This window comes from Ctenopharyngodon idella, chromosome 8 (genome assembly GCF_019924925.1).
Source record: "Ctenopharyngodon idella isolate HZGC_01 chromosome 8, HZGC01, whole genome shotgun sequence".
In the NCBI taxonomy this organism is placed as follows: Eukaryota; Metazoa; Chordata; class Actinopteri; order Cypriniformes; family Xenocyprididae; genus Ctenopharyngodon; species Ctenopharyngodon idella.
In genome coordinates this window covers 1,726,427-1,748,343 of record NC_067227.1, presented here as the reverse complement: position 1 = coordinate 1,748,343, position 21,917 = coordinate 1,726,427, and the positions used below count along the sequence as shown (strand labels likewise).

At 37.8% G+C, this 21,917-nt stretch overlaps 2 protein-coding genes across 3 annotated transcripts in view; one reads left to right on the top strand and one right to left on the bottom strand.

Annotated features, from left to right (window-relative positions):
- The window catches only part of gna14a (guanine nucleotide binding protein (G protein), alpha 14a), a 27,698-nt gene extending 6,929 nt beyond the window's left edge, over positions 1-20,769 (top strand). Inside the window, exons 2-7 of the mRNA XM_051902402.1 lie at positions 8,957-9,141; positions 13,799-13,953; positions 15,008-15,136; positions 16,890-17,019; positions 17,115-17,268; positions 19,743-20,769. Coding sequence (XP_051758362.1) covers positions 8,957-9,141; positions 13,799-13,953; positions 15,008-15,136; positions 16,890-17,019; positions 17,115-17,268; positions 19,743-19,933 — 944 coding nt within the window. The 3' untranslated portion in view covers positions 19,934-20,769. The remainder of the gene's footprint in view (positions 1-8,956; positions 9,142-13,798; positions 13,954-15,007; positions 15,137-16,889; positions 17,020-17,114; positions 17,269-19,742) is intronic.
- vps13a (vacuolar protein sorting 13 homolog A) overlaps positions 20,770-21,917 on the bottom strand; it is a 70,401-nt gene continuing 69,253 nt past the window's right edge. For both annotated transcript variants that reach the window (XM_051902399.1, XM_051902401.1), the window contains one exon: positions 20,770-21,917. In XM_051902399.1, coding sequence (XP_051758359.1) covers positions 21,870-21,917 — 48 coding nt within the window. In that variant the 3' untranslated portion in view covers positions 20,770-21,869.

The following is a 21,917-nucleotide window of genomic DNA, read 5'->3' as shown; positions in this document are numbered from 1 at the left end:
GGCAGGCCTGGCGGGAGCAGGCCCTGGCGTGGCAGGCGTGGCGGGAGCAGGCCCTGGCGTGGCAGGCGTGGCGGGAGCAGGCCCTGGCGTGGCAGGCGTGGCGGGAGCAGGCCCTGGCGTGGCAGGCGTGGCGAGAGCAGGCCCTGGCGTGGCAGGCGTGGCGAGAGCAGGCCCTAGAGTGGCAGGCGTGGCGGGAGCAGGCACTGGCGTGGCAGGCGTGGCGGGAGCAGACACTGGCGTGGCAGGCGTGGCGGGAGCAGGCCCTGGCGTGGCAGGCGTGGCGGGAGCAGGCCCTGGCTTGGCAGGCGTGGCAGGAGCAGGTCTTGGCTTGGCAGGCGTGGCGGGAGCAGGCCCTGGCTTGGCAGGCGTGGCAGGAGCAGGCCTTGGCTTGGCAGGCGTGCCAGGAGCAGGCCCTGGCTTGGCAGGTGTGGCGGGAGCAGGCCCTGGCTTGGCAGGTGTGGCGGGAGCAGGCCCTGGTATGGCAGGCATGGCGTGGCAGGCGTGGCGGGAGCAGGCACTGGCATGGCAGGCCTGGCGGGAGCAGGCCCTGGCGTGGCAGGCGTGGCGGGAGCAGGCCCTGGCGTGGCAGGCGTGGCGGGAGCAGGCCCTGGCGTGGCAGGCGTGGCGAGAGCAGGCCCTGGCGTGGCAGGCGTGGCGAGAGCAGGCCCTAGAGTGGCAGGCGTGGCGGGAGCAGGCACTGGCGTGGCAGGCGTGGCGGGAGCAGGCCCTGGCTTGGCAGGCGTGGCAGGGAGCAGGCCCTGGCTTGGCAGGCGTGGCAGGGAGCAGGTCCTGGCTTGGCAGGCGTGGCAGGAGCAGGCCCTGGCTTGGCAGGCGTGCCAGGAGCAGGCCCTTGGCTTGGCAGGCGTGCCAGGGAGCAGGCCCTGGCTTGGCAGGTGTGGCGGGAGCAGGCCCTGGCTTGGCAGGTGTGGCGGGAGCAGGCCCTGGCTTGGCAGGCATGGCTAGCATGGTGAGAACAGGCCCTGGCGTGGCAGGTGTGGCAGACGTGGCAAGCATGGTGTGAACAGGCCCTGATCTGGGAGGCATGACATGAACGGGCCTTGGCTTGGCAGACACGGTGTGGACAGTCTGTGGCTTGGAAGGCATCACGTGAACAGGCACTGACCTGGCTGGCATGACGTGAACAGTCTCTGGTGGGGCAGGTACGACGTGAGCAGTTTTTGACTTGGTAGGCATGACGTGAACAGAAACTGATCTGGCTGGCATGGAGTGAACAGGACTTGGCGTGGTGTGAACAACTCCTGAAATGACGGACGGGATGCGGAGACTCTCTGGTGTGGTGGATGCTCATCCGCAACTCCTACAGTAAATGAGGATCCACTCAACAGAAGTGCGTGGTCAATGTACTGAGCCAGGGAAAAATTTATTTTTCCCCCAGGAAGCCATGAACGAACAGGTTCATTAAGCCCCATCCTAAAAATGTCCTTTAGTGCCACGTCATTAAAATCCACAATGTGAGAAAGTTCCAGAAACTCCTCGACATAATCCTCAATAGTCCTACTTCCTTGATGGAGACGTAGAAGACTAACTGCTGGGTTCATGGTGTATTCTGTAACGATTAGTCCAGACTGAAGGTGAGATGATGAACCCAAGTGCAGTTTATTTTAACAGTGTGATCAAACAAACAAAGCAACCACTTGACATGAAATTGAACAGACTTGACTATGAGCAGACTTGACTTGAACAGACTTGACTTGACTATAAGACTCACCGACAGCAGGGTTACATTAACAATACACAACAAAGTAACATGGGGAAGACAATGGCTTTAAATACAAGAACAAAGAGAACACATGACTATGGCAACCAATGAGCAAGTGACACAAGGAACATGAGAACCAATGACAGAACAGAACTGAAAACCACATGACCATAACCAACCAATGAGAACATGACACATAGACTAAGGGGGAACATGAGGAGCAAGGGAAGCATGACACAAACAAGCAACATATATCAAACTACAAAATAAAAGACATGAAATCATAAACATGAACACAAAACCAAAACATATGTGACACTATTATTGCGGAAGTTCGTAAGAACGCTCCGTGCATATAGTCCATTCAAAACGAGCATTTTAATGTGCATGAAGCTTGAATAAGTACAGTATGTATGCATTATCATTGATAATATACTAATTTACTTTGTAATTTACCATACACTCTCAGAACACACCCTCATCTCCCATTGGTCACCATTGGTTGAGCCAGTTTTGCTGTCTATTATGCATGTGTTTATCATGCATTATTTAGCATCGTTATACTGTTATAGGTTTTGTTAATATTTTGAATTCAATTTTATTTTCTGTTTTCACTTTAATTTTAGTTAAAGTTTTAGTAATTTTATAGGTTTTCGGCCATAAGTTTCTGTTAAATGGCTGGTAAATTCAAGAATGTGTTTTTTTGAAGAAAATTGTGTAATGAAGCTGGTGAAACTGAGAGAAATATGAACTCTGAATGAGCCGTAGAATGAGAGTGATTACTGAGCTTTATGTAATGCATCTAAGTACAGTCTGATTGATGCACTCATTACACTGCAGCAGTAACACAAACGTTAGCCGTCCAGAACTTCTCTCAGACAGCTGTAAAAGTGTCAAACATCAGGGGACAGCGGTCTGGTGTACACTTCCAGTAGAAAACACACCTTATTCATTTATATCATGCCTCATTGTCATACTGCAGAAAGCATTCATGTATGTTCCAGAAGTATGGGCTATAAGGCATTGCTTTGAAAATTAATGCTCTGCTGAGTGTCTTTGTCTTTTAAGTCAGTAAATCACCCTAAGAAGTCTCAGTTTACCCTAAATCTGACCTGGGAATATACACTGTATATTTCTAGTCTTTATTCAGTCGAACCATAATGCTGCAGCTCTTAAAAATCAAATATTATTTGTGAGTGTCTAGTGAAGTTTGCTTTAACACATGAAGTATGCTTGAAGAATGGCTTTAGTGTGGAGACTGTCACTGCACTCAGAGACTGTTTATTGGCCGAGGGCAAGACAGATATTCTGCCACACGGCACTTTAAACAAAACTCTCTGAAACACATACACCCCAAATCTTTTTTTCTCTCCTCCGTCTCTATCTTTCACTGTCTTCTCTGTCTGCTGGGTGAAACAACTGCAATTTGTTCATTATTACTTTCCTCAAATATATATATACTGTCATTTCATATTTGACATTTTGAACTCTGTGATTATTTGGAAGAAAAAAAGAAACTGAAGTATTTTCCTTCTTGGTTTGTTGGTTTACAATTGAGCTTGAATTAAAAAATCTCAATTTAATCACCGTTTTGCAGTTAATGTAATCGGATCATATTATGGTTTTTTTCCATGTTCATCTTTCTTTAGTGTGTAATGTTGCTGTTTGATCATGAAAAAGCTCTGCAAAGTCCCTCCAGCGGGAGTTCTTCTCTATATCAGTGTCAGTGTTTCTGAACTCCCTGAAACGCCTCCATTGTAGTCTTGAGTTTCTTCCAGGAATGAACATGTCACAACATTCCTCATTTAAATAATTCATACGCAGAATAAAGTGCCGAGGCCTGGTTGAGTTAGTAGTGTGTTGAAACTGGCAGTTATGGTAAGGGGCGGGACATTTCCCAAACACGCTCGAATCGCTTGACCAAGCACAATACACAGGTCCAGCTGACCAATCAGAGAACATTGTGCTTTTCAGAAGGAGGGGCTTCATAGAGACAGGAACTAAACAGAGCGTTGTCCCTGGGGCTGCGTTTAACTCCACTTTTAGACATACACTTGCAAACTTCTCTAAGCACTTCCCTTGGGGTGAATCCCCACCGCCATTTTGAAGTGTGTTCAACTTCGTCAAGTGGGCGAGGAGCGAGTCGACTCAATATGTACACTTAAGGCAGATCCATAGACCACAATGCAACACAATTGTGATGCCTCAGTAGATCATGCTTAATTTACCCCCAACCCACACAACTCTAGTGAATGATATTGTTATTTTGACATTTAACCACATAATATTTGTAGCTGCCTGTTTTTTACACAGCTATAGTTTATTGTATTGTGTAATTAGTGTAATTTTTTATATTTTCTCCAACAGCCCAAACATACATACAGGCCTATAGAATGGTGCATAAAACACATTCATAAGGGGAAAAAAATGTAATAAATCAGCTCCATAGTGGATTCCAAGTGATCAAGGGCTTAAGCCCTGACTACACTTCGTATTTTACGCGCACAGTCGAACGCACAGCCTTGGAAAGTACACTTCATTTGACTCGTACGCATACACAGGCGTTCGATGCATACGCAGTTTTGAGCAATCTCTCGCCACGAGTTACAACCCATGTAAACATCTTTGTATTCTTTCATGCTAGAGTTGTACAAATGAGGGTACTTTTTAACCTCTTCACACAATCTCTCGTCTATATAGGCCTCCATTGTCACTGTAGCTTGCATGCGATCCGGTCTGTTCCTTTTATGCAGTTTTCGTTGACTATCTTGTGAATCGATTCCCCCAGGGCATGGATGCCACCTTGTGGATAAACTAATTACTACTAAAATCTTTTAAATGCGCATGTGTGACCTGCACGTACAAAGGATACAAAAAACTGGCGGTGCGTGTACAGTACACGCGTACTATTCTGATGACGAAATTCACGTCACACGCACTGTATGCTGACCCTTGTGTACGTGTAAAAAGTGAAGTTTACTTTGAGATTTAGGGCGTTCCACTTAAACACATTGCAAGGGTTCCGCCAGTAGTGGGCACTCATGCAACATAAGCAATGACGTATATCTGAGTGAACGAGACGGAGGGAAGTTAGTGAGGAAAGGGCATAAAAATGGAAGTAGGAGCCGTTTACACTACACTGTTTTCAACTAAAAACGTAAAACTTGCGTTTTGGCCATTCATTTACACAACAATTGCATTTTGTAAACGTACCCTAAAAACGTACCTGGGAACAGAGGTGCTGCATTAATTTGACAAATATGTGAAAAATAATGTGTTTTCTGAACATTCAAGACAGCCTATTCTAGTTAACCCCAAACACAAAATGAATACATAATAGGTCCTTTTTAAATCTAGACTTCGTAATTTCACCAAACAGACTTGCTGAACACACCCCGATCTTCCATTGGTTGAAAAAACAAACAGCCACGCCCCCAACTCGCACCATTGGTTGAGCCAGTGTTGCTGTGTCTGGCTGGTTGGGAGTTTATCATGCATTATTTAGCATGTTTTATCATTGATATACTGTTAGTTCGATTTTATTTTTATATTTTCTGCTTTCACTTTAATTTTATTTAAAGTTTTAATCATTTTGTTGTTTGTTTTTGTCGTTTTTATTTGTCATAATAGTTTTGATTTTCATTTATTCATTTTAGTTTATTTAGTTTTAGTTATTTTTAGTACTTTAACCCTTTCATGCATGAATTATGGAATAAATTATCTAGATTTTTTTAAGATACTTTTTATTACTTTAATATGATGCTAAAATTGAAATCCATTTTCATTTATACAAAATTCAGTTTTATTTAAAAATTATTTAACTGTCCACGTATGTGGACACCATGCATCAAAGGAGTAAAATGGGACATAAAGCCACAGCTGACACTATGGAATATTGTGTTTTTTTATGGCATGTTATACTATGTATATCAGCTCAGTTATTTAAACAATAATATTACAATATAATAACAATAAAACACATATTGTAGGAACTATAACGGTTGTTACATATATGCGGAAACATAGTAGCAATATGGACAAATCATGGAAAACATTATAACAACTTATTATATTATATAATATCTGTACTGAGTCCTTAACCTATGCTGTCCCTGTTTGGAAGGCAAAATGCAAATTTGTCTCCATTTGTATGTGTAAAGTTGCCATTTAATGCCGTAATTAGGGCTGGGCGATTTTTCCGATTAATTCGAATTTAATGTTTTGCCTTGATTTTATTATTTTTTAAATCGAGAAATCGCGATTTTGAATAAAAATGTTAGCAAGCGTTACAATTAGACATGTTGACAGTACAGCAATGATAACCTTATTAGGAGAAGAAAATGAACCGACCTCATGATGGTGCCGGCGCGCCTGATTAACCGCTCTCATGTGACGCTCTATGAACGTAGAACACATCACTATTCTTAAGTAGGGACGGGCGATACCACTTATTTTGTTTTCGATATGATACCGATACTTTCAAGGCCAATATCGCCGATATCGATACCGATACGATACCTCTAATATGAATTTATAGATTTTAACATTTATTCAATTATTGAATTACTAAGAGTAAAATGGGTTATGATACCCACTTAACATTATATTTGAAAGGCATTTTAACATTCAATATGCCTTAATTGCAGTTTATTAGATTATATTTTTGTTTACACATAGTTAAAATGTTTACTTGGTAAACCAAATCTACAAATAAGCCTACTGTATGCCTAGCTGAACTATGGTCACTTTAGTAATGGTTCATTTTTATAAGCTGCCAGTGACAGGCTGTTGCACCCATTCAATGCAACATTTGTATTCTGACAGAACATCAGTATGAACTTTTAACCTTCAATGTAAATAAATGTAATTGCACAAAGTATGTAGGCTACTATTTCATTTTGTTTATTGTGAAATAACTAATAATAATAATATTATATTTTTCTGTCTGCTGTTAAGCATTGTTCTGGGCTACGTTTCCCAAAAGCATCAATGCTTTTGGGAAACGATACTTTCTTACGATACTAAACGCAACCCTGTTTGAATGTAGTGTCGGCAGTGAGCGAACACTCTGTGATTGATTGGTTCTGACTTGCAGCATTTGCGTGTTCAGATGAGCAGGAAAATACTTCTGCTACAAATTATTCGCTAACATAGGTTATTTGTCCAATTCAATGTATATTGTATGCATTAAATTTATTGTTAAATAAACAAAATAACTGGTAAAAAAAAAAAAAAACCACACACCTTAGTATCGATATTTTAATTTGAGTATCGATACTTTCAATACTCAACGCCAGTATCAATATATCGATACTTCATATCGATCTGCCCATCCCTATTCTTAAGCGGCTGTTCATTCAGAAATGCGGTATTGCGTTATAAAAATGAGAAGCAGGCAGTGGAATGAGAAAAAAAGGCAAAGATATTAAACGCGAGTTGAGCTTTTTTTAACTTGACCGCCGTGTTTTTAGAATGCGTTTCATGGGTGAGACGCTGCAAAAGACGCGAGACACGAGTGCGACACCTAAACATGTCCGTCAAACATAAAAACAATTGGACAAATAGCAATGCAAAAATTGGTAAACCTGTTTGATATTTCATGTTTGCATGATGGTGGCAGGCTGAAATCTGTTGTTTTCTGTTTTTACAAAGCATTTGCTGTTAATAATAGCCTATTACTGGTGTTATTTATTGCTATTACTTTTTGTCTAAGAAATATTTAGCATTTTCTTATTTTATATTATTTCTGAGTATATAGGATGTGTTTAAGATAAGTTTGCACAACATTTGCCTTCATATTTCAGGCATATTTTCTGCAAAGATATTGAACAAATTGTTTTACATTTACAGCATGTTGATCACTTCAGGTGTGCTGCACTTGGAATGGAACTTTTTTTAACCAGATTGTTAATAAAGAGAATGTTACTTAAATCATATTGTAGTTACGTTTTTAAGTTGACTAGTTAAACTGTAAAAAAAAATAAAAAAATCGAAATCGTGAATCGGTCTATCATTCTGAAAAAATCGAGATTTTATTTTTTTGCCTTATCGCCCAGCCCTAGCCGTAATATATAATTTTTTTTATTTTTTTCTATGTTGATATATTTGTTAAATGTCTGTTTTATTGCAATATAAAACAATTCATAACATCTTTGAAAAAATAGAATAGATATACTAGCAGGTTACAGAAATCAGACTTTATGCAATCTGACTCCACTGTTGCATGACGTCTACATACGTCACATACACATTTTTTTTTTACCTCAATTTACCTCCTTGTATAAAAGTTTTTCACAGATATGCCTGGGGCATTTAGCACATGGCTATCGCTGTCAGCAATCTTGGATTAATGATGTCATCAAGCAATGAATATTTGAAATGCAAGATAGTAGACTCTGTTACAATATTGCTTGAGTGGTTTGGAGAAAATTACCATTATAAATGAACCCTAAATGGAGTTAAATTAACTGTCCACAAATGTGGACACCATGCATGAAAGGGTTAAGTTCAAACTAAATGAAAGTGAGAAATGTTGCCTTGGCAACTAGCTGAAAATTAGTATTTTATTTCACCTAACCTTTATTTCATTTCAAGTTACGATATTTTTTTTATGGTTTTAGTTTTAGTTAACTAAACTGTGTTTCCTCTCTGTGAAATCAGACAATTTGAAATGATCCTCAGCCATTTACATCTTACAGCTGTCCTGAATAGAGACACAGCAGCTGGAGAATATAAACACTACTCTGGCAAGCCGCACATTCAGTCTGTCGAACATAATCATCTCAGTCTTGTCACTACAGTAGCCAAACACTAAACAGATTTACCTTTTGTTCATCTCTGAGGAAAAATATACAAATGAGAAGCGGCCAGATTCACCCAACCATATGTGTTATTAATCATAGCCACAAAACCCAAGTCATAGTTGTTCTTCATTTATGAAAGTTAAATTATTATAATGGTATATAATAATGAATGGTTTCTGGAATTGGTATGGCACTTCTGATACTGATATCAGCTATCAACTGATGGTAATAATTTCAAAATGGCCAACATTTTTATATACGTCCAAAAGTTTGAGAGAAAGACCTTCACGCTTACACAAATGTACAATGGTACTTTCATATATACATATACATGGCGTTTTACCATGGTAGTTTTTCCAAAAACATGGTAATACCATTGCATTTTTTGTTAGTGCAGAAACAAAATGATTTACTTGTCTTTTCTCTTTTGTAGGCACAGGTGAGAGTGGCAAGAGTACGTTCATTAAACAGATGAGGATCATTCATGGCTCGGGTTATACTGATGAAGATAAGAAGGGCTTCATTAAGCTCGTCCATCAGAACGTGATCAGCGCCATGCAGTCCATGGTCAGAGCTATGGAGATGCTCAAGATCGCTTATGCTAACTCAACGAACCAGGTACAGCACACAGACACTAATCTGGAAAGAGGAGATTGAAATTTCTGCTAAATTTGCTAACTTTCTTGATCAGTTTTTGGCGTGCATTTTCAGAACGTCCTGATGTCGACACAAGTGTTAAAGGGATAGTTTATCCAAAAATTTTAATTCATTTATCAGTCATCATTTACTCACCCTCATGTTGTTCTAAAACTGTATAACTTTCTTTCTTCAGTGGAACAAAAAAAGAAGATAAAAGAAAGTCAACATAAGGGGCTTTCGCACCGGAGGAACCTTTTCATAGTTCCTAGAACTATTGGCTGAAATACCCGGATTTTGGCGGTTCGCACCCCAGGAACTAGGAACGATTTTAGTTCAAGGAACTCGTTTTGAGGGAACTAAATTAGCTCCTACTTCAGAGTAGGGTCTAAACCAGTACTATAGGAACTACTGTATCAGTGACGTAAGTGTACGTTGATTGGTTAAACGCATGTCAAACACCGGCACCCAGCAGTTCCTATTCCCAGTGCGAATGCAACCAGGAACATGGCCCAGGGGAGAATTTAGTTCTCGGGGAACTATCCTAGTGGCTAGTTCCTATAACTGAGTTCCTAGAACTATTCGGTGCCAAAGCCCCTATAGTCCAGTGTTGTTTTGGACCCTTGGACAACTTTCATTGTCTGGACAAAAATAGTTGAAACATTCTTCAAAATCGTTTATTTTGTGTTCCATAGAAGAAGCATTCAGAATGTATGGAAGCTTGTTTCTGCCACTAAATAAAAAAATAAAAAAGGTAATTATTTATCTCACAATTCTGACTTTATAACTCACACTTCTGACTTTATAACTCACAATTCTGACTTTATAACTCACACTTCTGACTTTATAACACGCAATTCTGACTTTATAACTCACAATTCTGACTTTATAACTCACAATTTTGACTTTAAATCACTCAATTCTGACTGTATAACTCACAATTCTGACTTTATAACTCACACTTCTGACTTTATAACTCACAATTCTCACTATAACTCACACTTCTGACTTTATAACTCACAATTCTGACTTTATAACTCACACTTCTGACTTTATAACTCACACTTCTGACTTTATAACTCACAATTCTCACTATAACTCACACTTCTGACTTTATAATTCACAATTCTGACTTTATAACTCACACTTCTGACTTTATAACTCACACTTCTGACTTTATAACTCACAATTCTGACTTTATAACTCGCAATTCTGACTTTATAACTCACAATTCTGACTTTATAACTCACAATTTTGACTTTAAATCACTCAATTCTGACTGTATAACTCACAATTCTGACTTTATAACTCACAATTCTGACTTTATAACTCACACTTCTGACTTTATAACTCACAATTCTCACTATAACTCACACTTCTGACTTTATAACTCACAATTCTGACTTTAAATCACTCAATTCTGACTGTATAACTCACAATTCTGACTTTATAACTCACACTTCTGACTTTATAACTCACAATTCTGACTTTATAACTCACAATTCTGACTTTAAATCACTCAATTCTGACTGTATAACTCACAATTCTGACTTTAAATCACTCAATTCTGACTTTATAACTCAAAATTCTGACTTTATAACTCGCAATTCTGACTGTATAACTCGCAATTCTGACTTTATAACTCACAATTCTGACTTTATAACTCGCAATTCTGACTGTATAACTCACACTTCTGACTTTATAACTCACAATTCTGACTTTATAACTCACAATTCTGACTTTAAATCACTCAATTCTGACTGTATAACTCACAATTCTGACTTTAAATCACTCAATTCTGACTTTATAACTCACAATTCTGACTTTATAACTCACAATTCTGACTGTATAACTCACACTTCTGACTTTATAACTCACAATTCTGACTGTATAACTCACACTTCTGACTTTATAACTCACAATTCTGACTGTATAACTCACACTTCTGACTTTATAACTCACAATTCTGACTTTATAACTCACAATTCTGACTGTATAACTCACAATTCTCACTATAACTCACACTTCTGACTTTATAACTCACAATTCTGACTTTAAATCACTCAATTCTGACTGTATAACTCACACTTCTGACTTTATAACTCACAATTCTGACTTTATAACTCACAATTCTGACTGTATAACTCACACTTCTGACTTTATAACTCACAATTCTGACTTTATAACTCACAATTCTGACTGTATAACTCACAATTCTCACTATAACTCACACTTCTGACTTTATAACTCACAATTCTGACTTTAAATCACTCAATTCTGACTGTATAACTCACAATTCTGACTTTATAACTCACAATTCTGACTTTATAACTCGCAATTCTGACTTTATAACTCACAATTCTGACTTTAAATCACTCAATTCTGACTTTATAGCTCGCAATTCTGACTTTATAATTCACAATTCTGACTGTATAACTCACACTTCTGACTTTATAACTCACAATTCTGACTTTATAACTCACAATTCTGACTTTATAACTCACACTTCTGACTTTATAACTCACAATTCTGACTTTAAATCACTCAATTCTGACTGTATAACTCGCAATTCTGACTTTATAACTCGCAATTCTGACTTTATAACTCACAATTCTGACTTTAAATCACTCAATTCTGACTTTATAGCTCGCAATTCTGACTTTATAATTCACAATTCTGACTGTATAACTCACACTTCTGACTTTATAACTCACAATTCTGACTTTATAACTCACAATTCTGACTTTATAACTCACACTTCTGACTTTATAACTCACAATTCTGACTTTAAATCACTCAATTCTGACTGTATAACTCGCAATTCTGACTTTATAACTCACAATTCTGACTTTAAATCACTCAATTCTGACTTTATAACTCACAATTCTGACTTTATAACTCACAATTCTGACTTTATAACTCGCAATTCTGACTTTATAACTCGCAATTCTGACTTTATAACTCGCAATTCTGACTTTATAACTCACAATTCTGACTTTATAACTCGCAATTCTGACTTTATATCACGCAATTCTGACTATATCACGCAATTCTGACTTTATAACTCACAATTCTGACTTTATAACTCGCAATTCTGACTTTATAGCTCGCAATTCTGACTTTATAACTCACAATTCTGACTGTATATCACTCAATTCTGACTTTATAACTCGCAATTCTGACTTTATTACAAAATTCTGACTTTATATCACTCAATTCTGACTTTATATCTCGCAATTCTGACTGTATATCACTCAATTCTGACTTTATAACTCGCAATTCTGACTTTATTACAAAATTCTGACTTTATATCACTCAATTCTGACTTTATAACTCGCAATTCTGACTTTATATCACTCAATTCTGACTTTATAACTCACAATTCTGACTGTATAACTCACAATTCTGACTTTATAACTCACACTTCTGACTTTATAACTCACAATTCTGACTTTAAATCACTCAATTCTGACTTTATAACTCACAATTCTGACTTTATAACTCACAATTCTGACTTTATAACTCACAATTCTGACTTTAAATCACTCAATTCTGACTTTATAACTCACAATTCTGACTTTATAACTCACAATTCTGACTTTATAACTCGCAATTCTGACTTTAAATCACTCAATTCTGACTTTATAACTCACAATTCTGACTTTATAACTCACAATTCTGACTTTATAACTCGCAATTCTGACTTTATAGCTCGCAATTCTGACTTTATAACTCACAATTCTGACTGTATATCACTCAATTCTGACTTTATAACTCGCAATTCTGACTTTATTACAAAATTCTGACTTTATATCACTCAATTCTGACTTTATATCTCGCAATTCTGACTGTATATCACTCAATTCTGACTTTATAACTCGCAATTCTGACTTTATTACAAAATTCTGACTTTATATCACTCAATTCTGACTTTATATCTCGCAATTCTGACTTTATAACACACTTGTGAAAAAAAAAGTCAAAATTATGAGATAAAATGTCGCATTACCTTTTTTATTTTTTTATTTCATGGCAGAAACTAGCTTCCATAAGAATGCAGTCTGGAATGTCATGAGGTTGAGTAAATGATGACAGAATTGTCTTCTTTTTTTTTCTCTTCTACAAAATGGAACATGGATAACCACTAAAATATAAATGTACTTATTAAAGCGCCACCTAGTGTTAAATGGATGTGTGCATGTGGGTCGGATCAGACATTGCAGTTTTTAAATCTGAAAAATAATGCTCACAATCTTCGCTGCCAGGACCCCTAAAAATCTGCTAATGAAACAAGACAAAATATATGTTTGTATTCAAGATAATTTACAACACTTACCATCTTTTATCTAAATGCAGTTTGGCTTCTCAATATATTTATCTTGTTTGAAGGAGGCTTAGAAGTATCTGGAATTCATTTTGGTCATTACGTATTTAATAACGTAACGTATTTCATAATCTTGCTTTTTATATTCACCTGTTTGTTTCCTTCCAGAAGGTTTTACTTCCTGTTTATATGCTCTGCTCCAGTTGAACTCACATTAATTGGCTGTTTTCTGCATTCGGTTTCTTGACCACACACTCTCATTGGTCCCCTGGGGAGTTCGTGCTGAATCCTGATTGGCTGTGCTTGTCTCTACAGGCTCATGCTACATTGGTGAATGATATTGAGGTGGATAAGATCATGAGTTTGGACGAGGCCCAAGTGAACGCCATCCGTAGTCTATGGAATGACACTGGGATTCAGGAATGCTACGACCGCCGTCGAGAGTACCAGCTAACTGACTCTGCCAAATAGTCAGTCTTGTAACTGTGAACTAATTAAAACTATAATCACTGTATTTTTGACATATGTTTGTGATTTGGTCATATATGTTACTGGGAACACTCCAGACACTTGTGAAAAAGAAGTACACTTTGGTATACTTTTTAATAGAGTACTTATTATGGAAATAATATACTTTGAAAAAAATATACTGAATGTAATGTTTTCTGACACTTAATTGCAGGCTATTTGCAATTAAGTGAACATGTATTATAGTTGAAATTTATATTAAATGCAAGTAGTTGAATTTAGGAGTTTTTAGATGTAATTTTATAATTACTTCTATTGTCTTTGAAATATGGTTAAAATGTGCTGCTGAATATACATTCAAGCATTTATGGTAAACTAAAATATACATTAATGTCATTTCTATTGAAACACATGTCATGTGTTTAAATATATTTGTTAATACACATTTTGTAATGATAAAGTTACATTTTTAGTACAGATTAGCAATTTAGTACAACATAACAGTTAAAATGATAATTAAGTGCTTTACATGTGCTTTAGTATGTTAGTCAACACATCAAAATATGTGTACTTCTTTAAAGCACACTCAAAGATTATTAAAACATATTGATTACTTTAAGGAAAAACTTTTAATTTGACATTATTACACTTTTTAAAAGTGTACTTATGTGTGTTAAGAAACATAGCCATGAAAGTGTATCTCTTTAAGTACACTTAAGTGGCCTTTTATTTCAGGAATATTATATTTTCAGCAAGTACAGTTTGTTTGAAAATATACTTTTAAGATGTGAAGTACACTACTCCTAAGTGTACTAAGTACTGTGTATTCAATACAATTAGCATACTTCTTTTTCACAAGGGAAGGTGTCGTATTAAAAGTGTGACTTCTCTAATTATCCTAATTTCTCTAAATTTCCAGCATGTCTGTCAACAAAATGTGTGATATTGTGATGCAAAACTCTGTGTTCCACTTTCATGTCCTCACAACAATTGTAAAACCTGTTTTATCAGCTCTGGCCATGACTTGACCACAGTATTTGTTTTGTCCCGTAACAGCTACCTGAGTGATCTAGATCGGATTTCAGATGCTGCATATGTTCCCACCGAGCAGGACATTCTGAGAGTCAGGGTTCCCACCACAGGAATCATCGAGTATCCGTTCGACCTGGAGAATGTCATCTTCAGGTAACAGTCTTAATATGCCACATCAGTGTTTGGTCATGCATCAGCACACACAGGAAAATTAATTTTGCTGTACATCCAAACCGGATCAAAATCCAGAACACTTTGGCCCTGTTTCCATCTGGTATTAAGATGCGTTTTGGTCGATTGGATTACAAGTGGACGACACTAAATACAGGTGTAAAAAGGGTGTAAAACATTTTGAGCTTGTCCATTTTCAACCACTTCCAGAGGTAGTGGAAAACACATTCGACCGGATTGCTTTAGTAGTGTAAATGCTTATGTCATCGAATGTGTTCGAACAGCCGCAAAAGACCACCTACTCTCCACCTACTGACCTAATGTGTAAACATTATGGGAAGCGCTCTAGCCAGACGGGATTTAAACTTTGCCGGCTGAAGACCTAAATTTGGTTTGAAGATGAAAAATGTACCAAGCACAATATAATAACACTATTCCTGATTTCTAACACACACTCACAGCGTTCAGCCGGTCTTGCGGCTGTCAGAGCAGAAACGAAAGCTGATGTTCTCCGTGTGTTTTTCGGTCGTCTCCGATCGCGTTCATATGTAAATTACACAAGCTAATTTCGTCCATTAGATTGAAAGACCTGAAAAAGCCTTTAGATAGACCCTCCCATCGAAGAAATCAGGATAGAAGTGGTTAAAGGAGGACAAAAGAGACGGATTAAAACACCAGGTGTAAGCGGGAATGTGTCTCCCTCATCCACTTGTGATCTGATTGACCAAAATACATCTTAATACCAGGTGGAAACAGGGCCTTAGTGTGTAATCTGTGGTTAACAGATCGGTTTTTAGTCCTAAAATCCAGAAGAGAATTAGCATTTGAGCCATGGATTCCCTTTGGAATTTCCAATGGGTTTCTAGAATATTGTAGTATGATAAGGTCTGTGGTTGGGCCAATAGTCAAGTTTCCATCTATGGATTTTTTGCGCATCAAAATGTTTACCAATAGGTGATGGAAATGCTAATTGGTGACAAACTTTCACAAGTGATGACAATCTTTTTTCATTTAACTTGAGCACAAATTCTGTGTCTATACTTCACATGTGATGCTGCAAAAAAGTAGTTTTGAAACACTTTTTGTCGAGAGAAAGGGCTTTAACACACATAAATGTGGTGTCACATGACATGAATTACTCTTGCGCTCACATCCATATGTTGATTCCATTAAAGCGCTGTTTCTCTGTAATGTTCAAGTCATTTTAGGGCAACTTTAAATGTTTTGCAGAATGTAATAGAAACTCAGTTTTAGTTTTTTCTAAGTGAAAATGGTATTTTAAAAAGCTGGTTTATAACCAGTTAGTTTTGTTAAAATTTTCTTGAAATCAGAGAAGATGGCGTCAACTGCTGTAACAGCTGACTGCAAAGTGTGCCAGATTGTATATAAGATGGCTGTGCTGTGATAAGAATAAGATGGACCTCATACAGTACATCATTCATTCTTATTTTTGTAATTTGGTCAAATATTTTTTAAATGCGTGTGTCTTATCGAATCACCAGTTCTAAAATGGAACCCGTTCCCGATTACCCAACCCTACTCGTTACATTATTCCCCCAGGAATAACGTTTCCTGTTTTATGTTTTGTCTGATCGCACCACATGATTTTAATTTGCCGGACAAAAGTTTTTCAGATATTTATGATATAACCCTTGGCTGTCTGGGTTGCCTTGCATATTTATGTAATAACTGAACAGCTTTATCTTTGTCATGTTTAATTGCTCCAATGCACCAGGATGGTGGATGTCGGGGGTCAGAGATCTGAGCGCAGGAAGTGGATTCACTGCTTTGAGAACGTCACCTCCATCATCTTCCTGGTGGCGCTGAGCGAGTACGATCAGGTCCTCGCTGAATGCGACAATGAGGTCAGGTTCGCTTTGAGTTTGGCTGGTTTCAGCCCTGTTCTCTCTTCATGCTCATGTCAGTTGACTGGATTTGTTTTCTGTCTCTTGTGTCCCAGAATCGCATGGAGGAGAGTAAAGCTCTGTTTAAAACCATCATCACTTATCCTTGGTTCCAGCAGTCGTCTGTGATTCTCTTTCTCAATAAGACAGACATCCTGAAGGAGAAGATTGTTTACTCTCACGTGGCCACCTACTTCCCAGAATTCACAGGTGAGTCATTAATAGCAGTTTACTTGTGAGACGAGGGCTGCGTCCGAAATCTCATACTCTAGGAACTTATTTTGAATACATAGTATGTACTTACTTCACGAGTGCTAAAAAAGTGCGTATGAATGTGTGATTTTTGAAAGTAATCCAGTGTCATGAGAAATCGAGTCCCCCCCCCCACCCAGGAATCGAGTCTCCTTTAGGACCCATGTGGTAATGCCTGATCAAAAGTTGTTATCGTGATGTCTTGACTAATTATAACCCATTTCACTATTGTATGATGTTTATTACATTAAGCGCACAAACAACATACTTGAAATATAAAATGAATGCCTATGTATTGCATAAGGAAACAAACTAGAAACACAACCATCCCTAAAAATGTGTGTGTTTTTTTTTTTTTATAAGGATAAGGATTGCTGCAACATACTATGTTCTGTAAAAGTAATTTAACATTAATTTTACACAATAATAGCAATGTGGTATAGAATATAATAATACTATTATAAATTTTTAATAAATTAATTCTTGTGCTAAGTACATTCAAACATCATTAATGTGAAACATGTAATTGGGAACTACACTATATTGCCAAAAGTATTGGGACACCCCTCCAAATCATTGAATTCAGGTGTTCCAATCACTTCCATGGCCACAGGTGTATAAAATCAAGCACCTAGGCATGCAGACTGCTTCTACAAACATTTGTGAAAGAATGGGTCGCTCTCAGGAGCTCAGTGAATTCAAGCGCGGTACCGTGATAGGTTGCCACCCGGGCAATAAGTCCATTTGTGAAATTTCCTCACTACTAAATATTCCACGGTCAACTGTTAGTGGTATTATAACAAAGTGGATGCAATTGGGAGCAACAGCAACTCAGCCACGAAGTGGTAGGCCACGTAAAATCACAGAGCGGGGTCAGAGCATGCTGAGACACACAGTACGCAGAAGTCGCCAACTTTCTGCAGAGTCAATAGCTACAGACCTCCAAACTTCGTGTGGCCTTCAGATTAGCTCAAGAACAGCATGTAGAGAGCTTCATGGAATGGGTTTCCATGGCCGAGCAGCTGCATCCAAGCCTTACATCACCAAGTGCAATGCAAAGCGTCGGATGCAGTGGTGTAAAGCACGCCGCCACTGGACTCTAGAGCAGTGGAGACGTGTTCTCTGGAGTGACGAATCACACTTCTCTGTCTGGCAATCCGATGGACGAGTCTGGGTTTGGCGGTTGCCAGGAGAACGGGACTTGCCTGACTGCATTGTGCCAAGTGTAAAGTTTGGTGGAGGGGGATTATGGAGTGGGGTTGTTTTTCAGGGGTTGGGCTTGACCCCTTAGTTCCAGTGAAAGGAACTCTTAATGCTTCAGCATACCAAGACATTTTGGACAATTTCATACTCCCAACTTTGTGGGAACAGTTTGGGGATGGCCCCTTCCTGTTTCAACATGACTGCGCACCAGTGCACAAAGCAAGGTCCATAAAGACATGGATGAGCGAGTTTGGTGTGGAGGAACTTGACTGGCCTGCACAGAGTCCTGACCTCAACCCGATAGAACACCTTTGGGATGAATTAGAGCGGAGACTGTGAGCCAGGCCTTCTTGTCCAACATCACTGCCTGACCTCACAAATGCGCTTGTAGAAGAATGTTCAAAAATTCCCATAAACACACTCCTAAACCTTGTGGAAAGCCTTCCCAGAAGAGTTGAGGCTGTTATAGCTGCAAAGGGTGGGCCAACTCCATATTAAACCCTACGGATTAAGAATGGGATGTCATTAAAGTTCATGTGCACGTAACTAAAAAACAGTAAGATTGAGAAATGGTTGATTTCACAATCTATAGCTTCAGTAATATACACTAGCATATGAACCGTGTAATTTAAAAGACATTAATGGTCATTATAACATATTTTAAACAAAAAAATCATAATGTGACTTTGCAGGAATTAAAATCAGGCGCTAAAAATACTACCCATTTTAAATCCATTGAAAGGTAAAGGTGACCTGATTCCTCACCACACCGGATGTACTACATCCGCCATGTTGTCATTATCATGTGACCCACCAGCGTCAGTTGTGACGCTTCACTGCCAATCATAAATGATAAATTCATGAAAATCAAGTTTCAACAAAGTTGTGCCTCATAATTTATAGCCTGAACTAACCTCAAATTATATATTTTAAAAGACTTATTGACTTCTTAAAAATATAATATAATACTGTATAATATATTTTGAAGAGTTTCATTTTTTTTTATGATGATTTGTATGACTTTAGCCCTTTAACCACCCTGATATTTTCAACTTTATGCCACCAAAAAATATAAAAATCAGTTTTAATTCAGAAATAAAAAAACATGCTCATCACAGAAAAGGTGTATTCAAGTTCAATTGCATGTGCAAATAGTTTTTATTTTTTATTGTGTTTTTATAGATATTTGACCCATCTTTGATCCAAAGATTTATTTTCATTTTTTTCAGGCCCCAAAAATGATCCAAAGGCAGCCCAGGAATTTATTCTTAAGATGTACCAGGAGCAGAACGAAGACAAAGACAAAACCATCTACTCTCACTTCACCTGTGCCACCGACACCGAGAACATCCGATTGATCTTCGCAGCTGTGAAAGACACCATCCTGAGACACAATCTCAAAGAGTTCAACCTGGTTTAAAACCAACAACTAGTCCTTTTCCTGAAGGAGAAAGCCTGGTCCTGCTGTTGAGTAGATTTAGCTGTCACATTATCTTAACATTGTTCTAAGGACGTATATAAGGAATATCTAGGAGAATTGTCTAATGGATTAGATGTGGACTGGGTTCCTGAAAACAAGCCTTAATCCACCATTACAAGAATGAAACTTCTTTTCAGTCCCGTTTAGGTCGTCTGATAGATGGATAGGTTACATCTGCGACACATGTTGCCATCTTGTTCTTTATACAAGTAAAGTTTACAAAGGATGCGATTTTAAGGCACGTAAAATGGATCAAAATCTTGAAAACTACTTGTATAAGAGCGTTTAAAGGCAAAGTAGAGGGGAAAAGTTTACATGTTAATGTAAAAACTTACTGTGGATTTTATTTAAAAAAAAGCAAATGTTCTGAAGCTGCCTTATGTAGTTATTTAACACAAGCCTCAATCATGATTGGTCATTTGTAGAAATTAAAGATATTTTATTATTTGTAAAAATAATTTACTAGCATTTACTGACATTTATTTGGTGTTTTAGTGTCAAACTTTACATTTGTAAATGATATTTCTCATCTTAAACATTCATATTCCATAAAACAAGTCTTGCATATTCATAAAACACAGCCACTGAACTCATAGTTTAATACTTTATTTTACCTCAGTACGTTTACTAGCGGTTGAAAGCTGTAATGTAATGAATGCCTTAAGTGCCTTTAAACTGTAATGTCTTTATCTGCTTTGATAATATTTATTAAACAAGGATATACAGCTATATGTTGTCACTCATTACAATTCGAATAAAAAAAAAAAAAAATCAAACAAATTTCAAAATACATTTATTAAATGTGCATAATCAATTAAAAATGACAAGAAAATGATGCAATAAAATGTCATGCTTTTCTTTTCCTTTAAAGTCAACATGATATTGCATTCACAATTCTGCTTTCCTAACCGCATGCACTTCCAATTAAAATTAAATATATATATAATAAATGTGAGTATGCAGATTCTTGTGCAAAAGATGCACATTTTGTCCCAGAAATCCTTGATGCATCCCATCAACTTAACACCATTAGCTTTTATTGCTGTAGCCTTTATTATATTAATAAACCGCATTAACTATTGGCAAGATTTTGAAAGGCTGCCCTACTAAAACAGACACTAAACAGCTATTGGTTTACATCATTTACAGGTTGCCCACAAGGCCTTGGTGACATCAGGGTCAATAAATAGCATCAATTTTGATTTCATCTGGACTTTAATGTCAAATCATTTGACATTCATTAAGTAAACTGACAAAAGCTAATATTAAAGTTTGCATATTTGTTCAGTAACACAGCGTGTTGTGTCAGTACTGACAAGAAGCAGTCGAACAGCCATCGAGTTTTACTGTTGAGCTGGAGAATCAAATAAATAGACACTGAGAAACAAAAGAGCATTTCATGCTAAGCCACGTGTTAAAAAATATCCCTGCTCTCCTGTACATACAGTAAGAGATTACCATTTTCAAACATTCCTGGTCATTTTTGTTTAAACGCCCACATGTAAAGACAAATAATATACATACAGTGTATTGGTCTTTATTAATACATTTATAAAATTTACACTTTAGTGTGACTTTTGATAGAGGCGTCAGACTTGCACATGGTTCGAGTGTGTCGAGGCACATTTTAAAGGACGTGAGATGTAAATGAGTTTGGTGTTTACGCAAATAAGGGATTGGACAGATTGAGCTCTAACAGCGGGTGAGGACAGAGAGGTACAATGTAATGTAAACTCAACACACAAACACACAGTCTAACAGTCATTACCGGCGTGGGTTTCAGTGTTTAGTGAATGACCGTTGTATTGTGGGTATAATTTAAATTGGCACACTGCAAAAGCAGCATAAAGAAGGCACACAGCAGCTTGAACTGTCGTTACTTCGGCAGACTTTCCCTGGCATCTTCAAGCTTGGCAAGAACCCA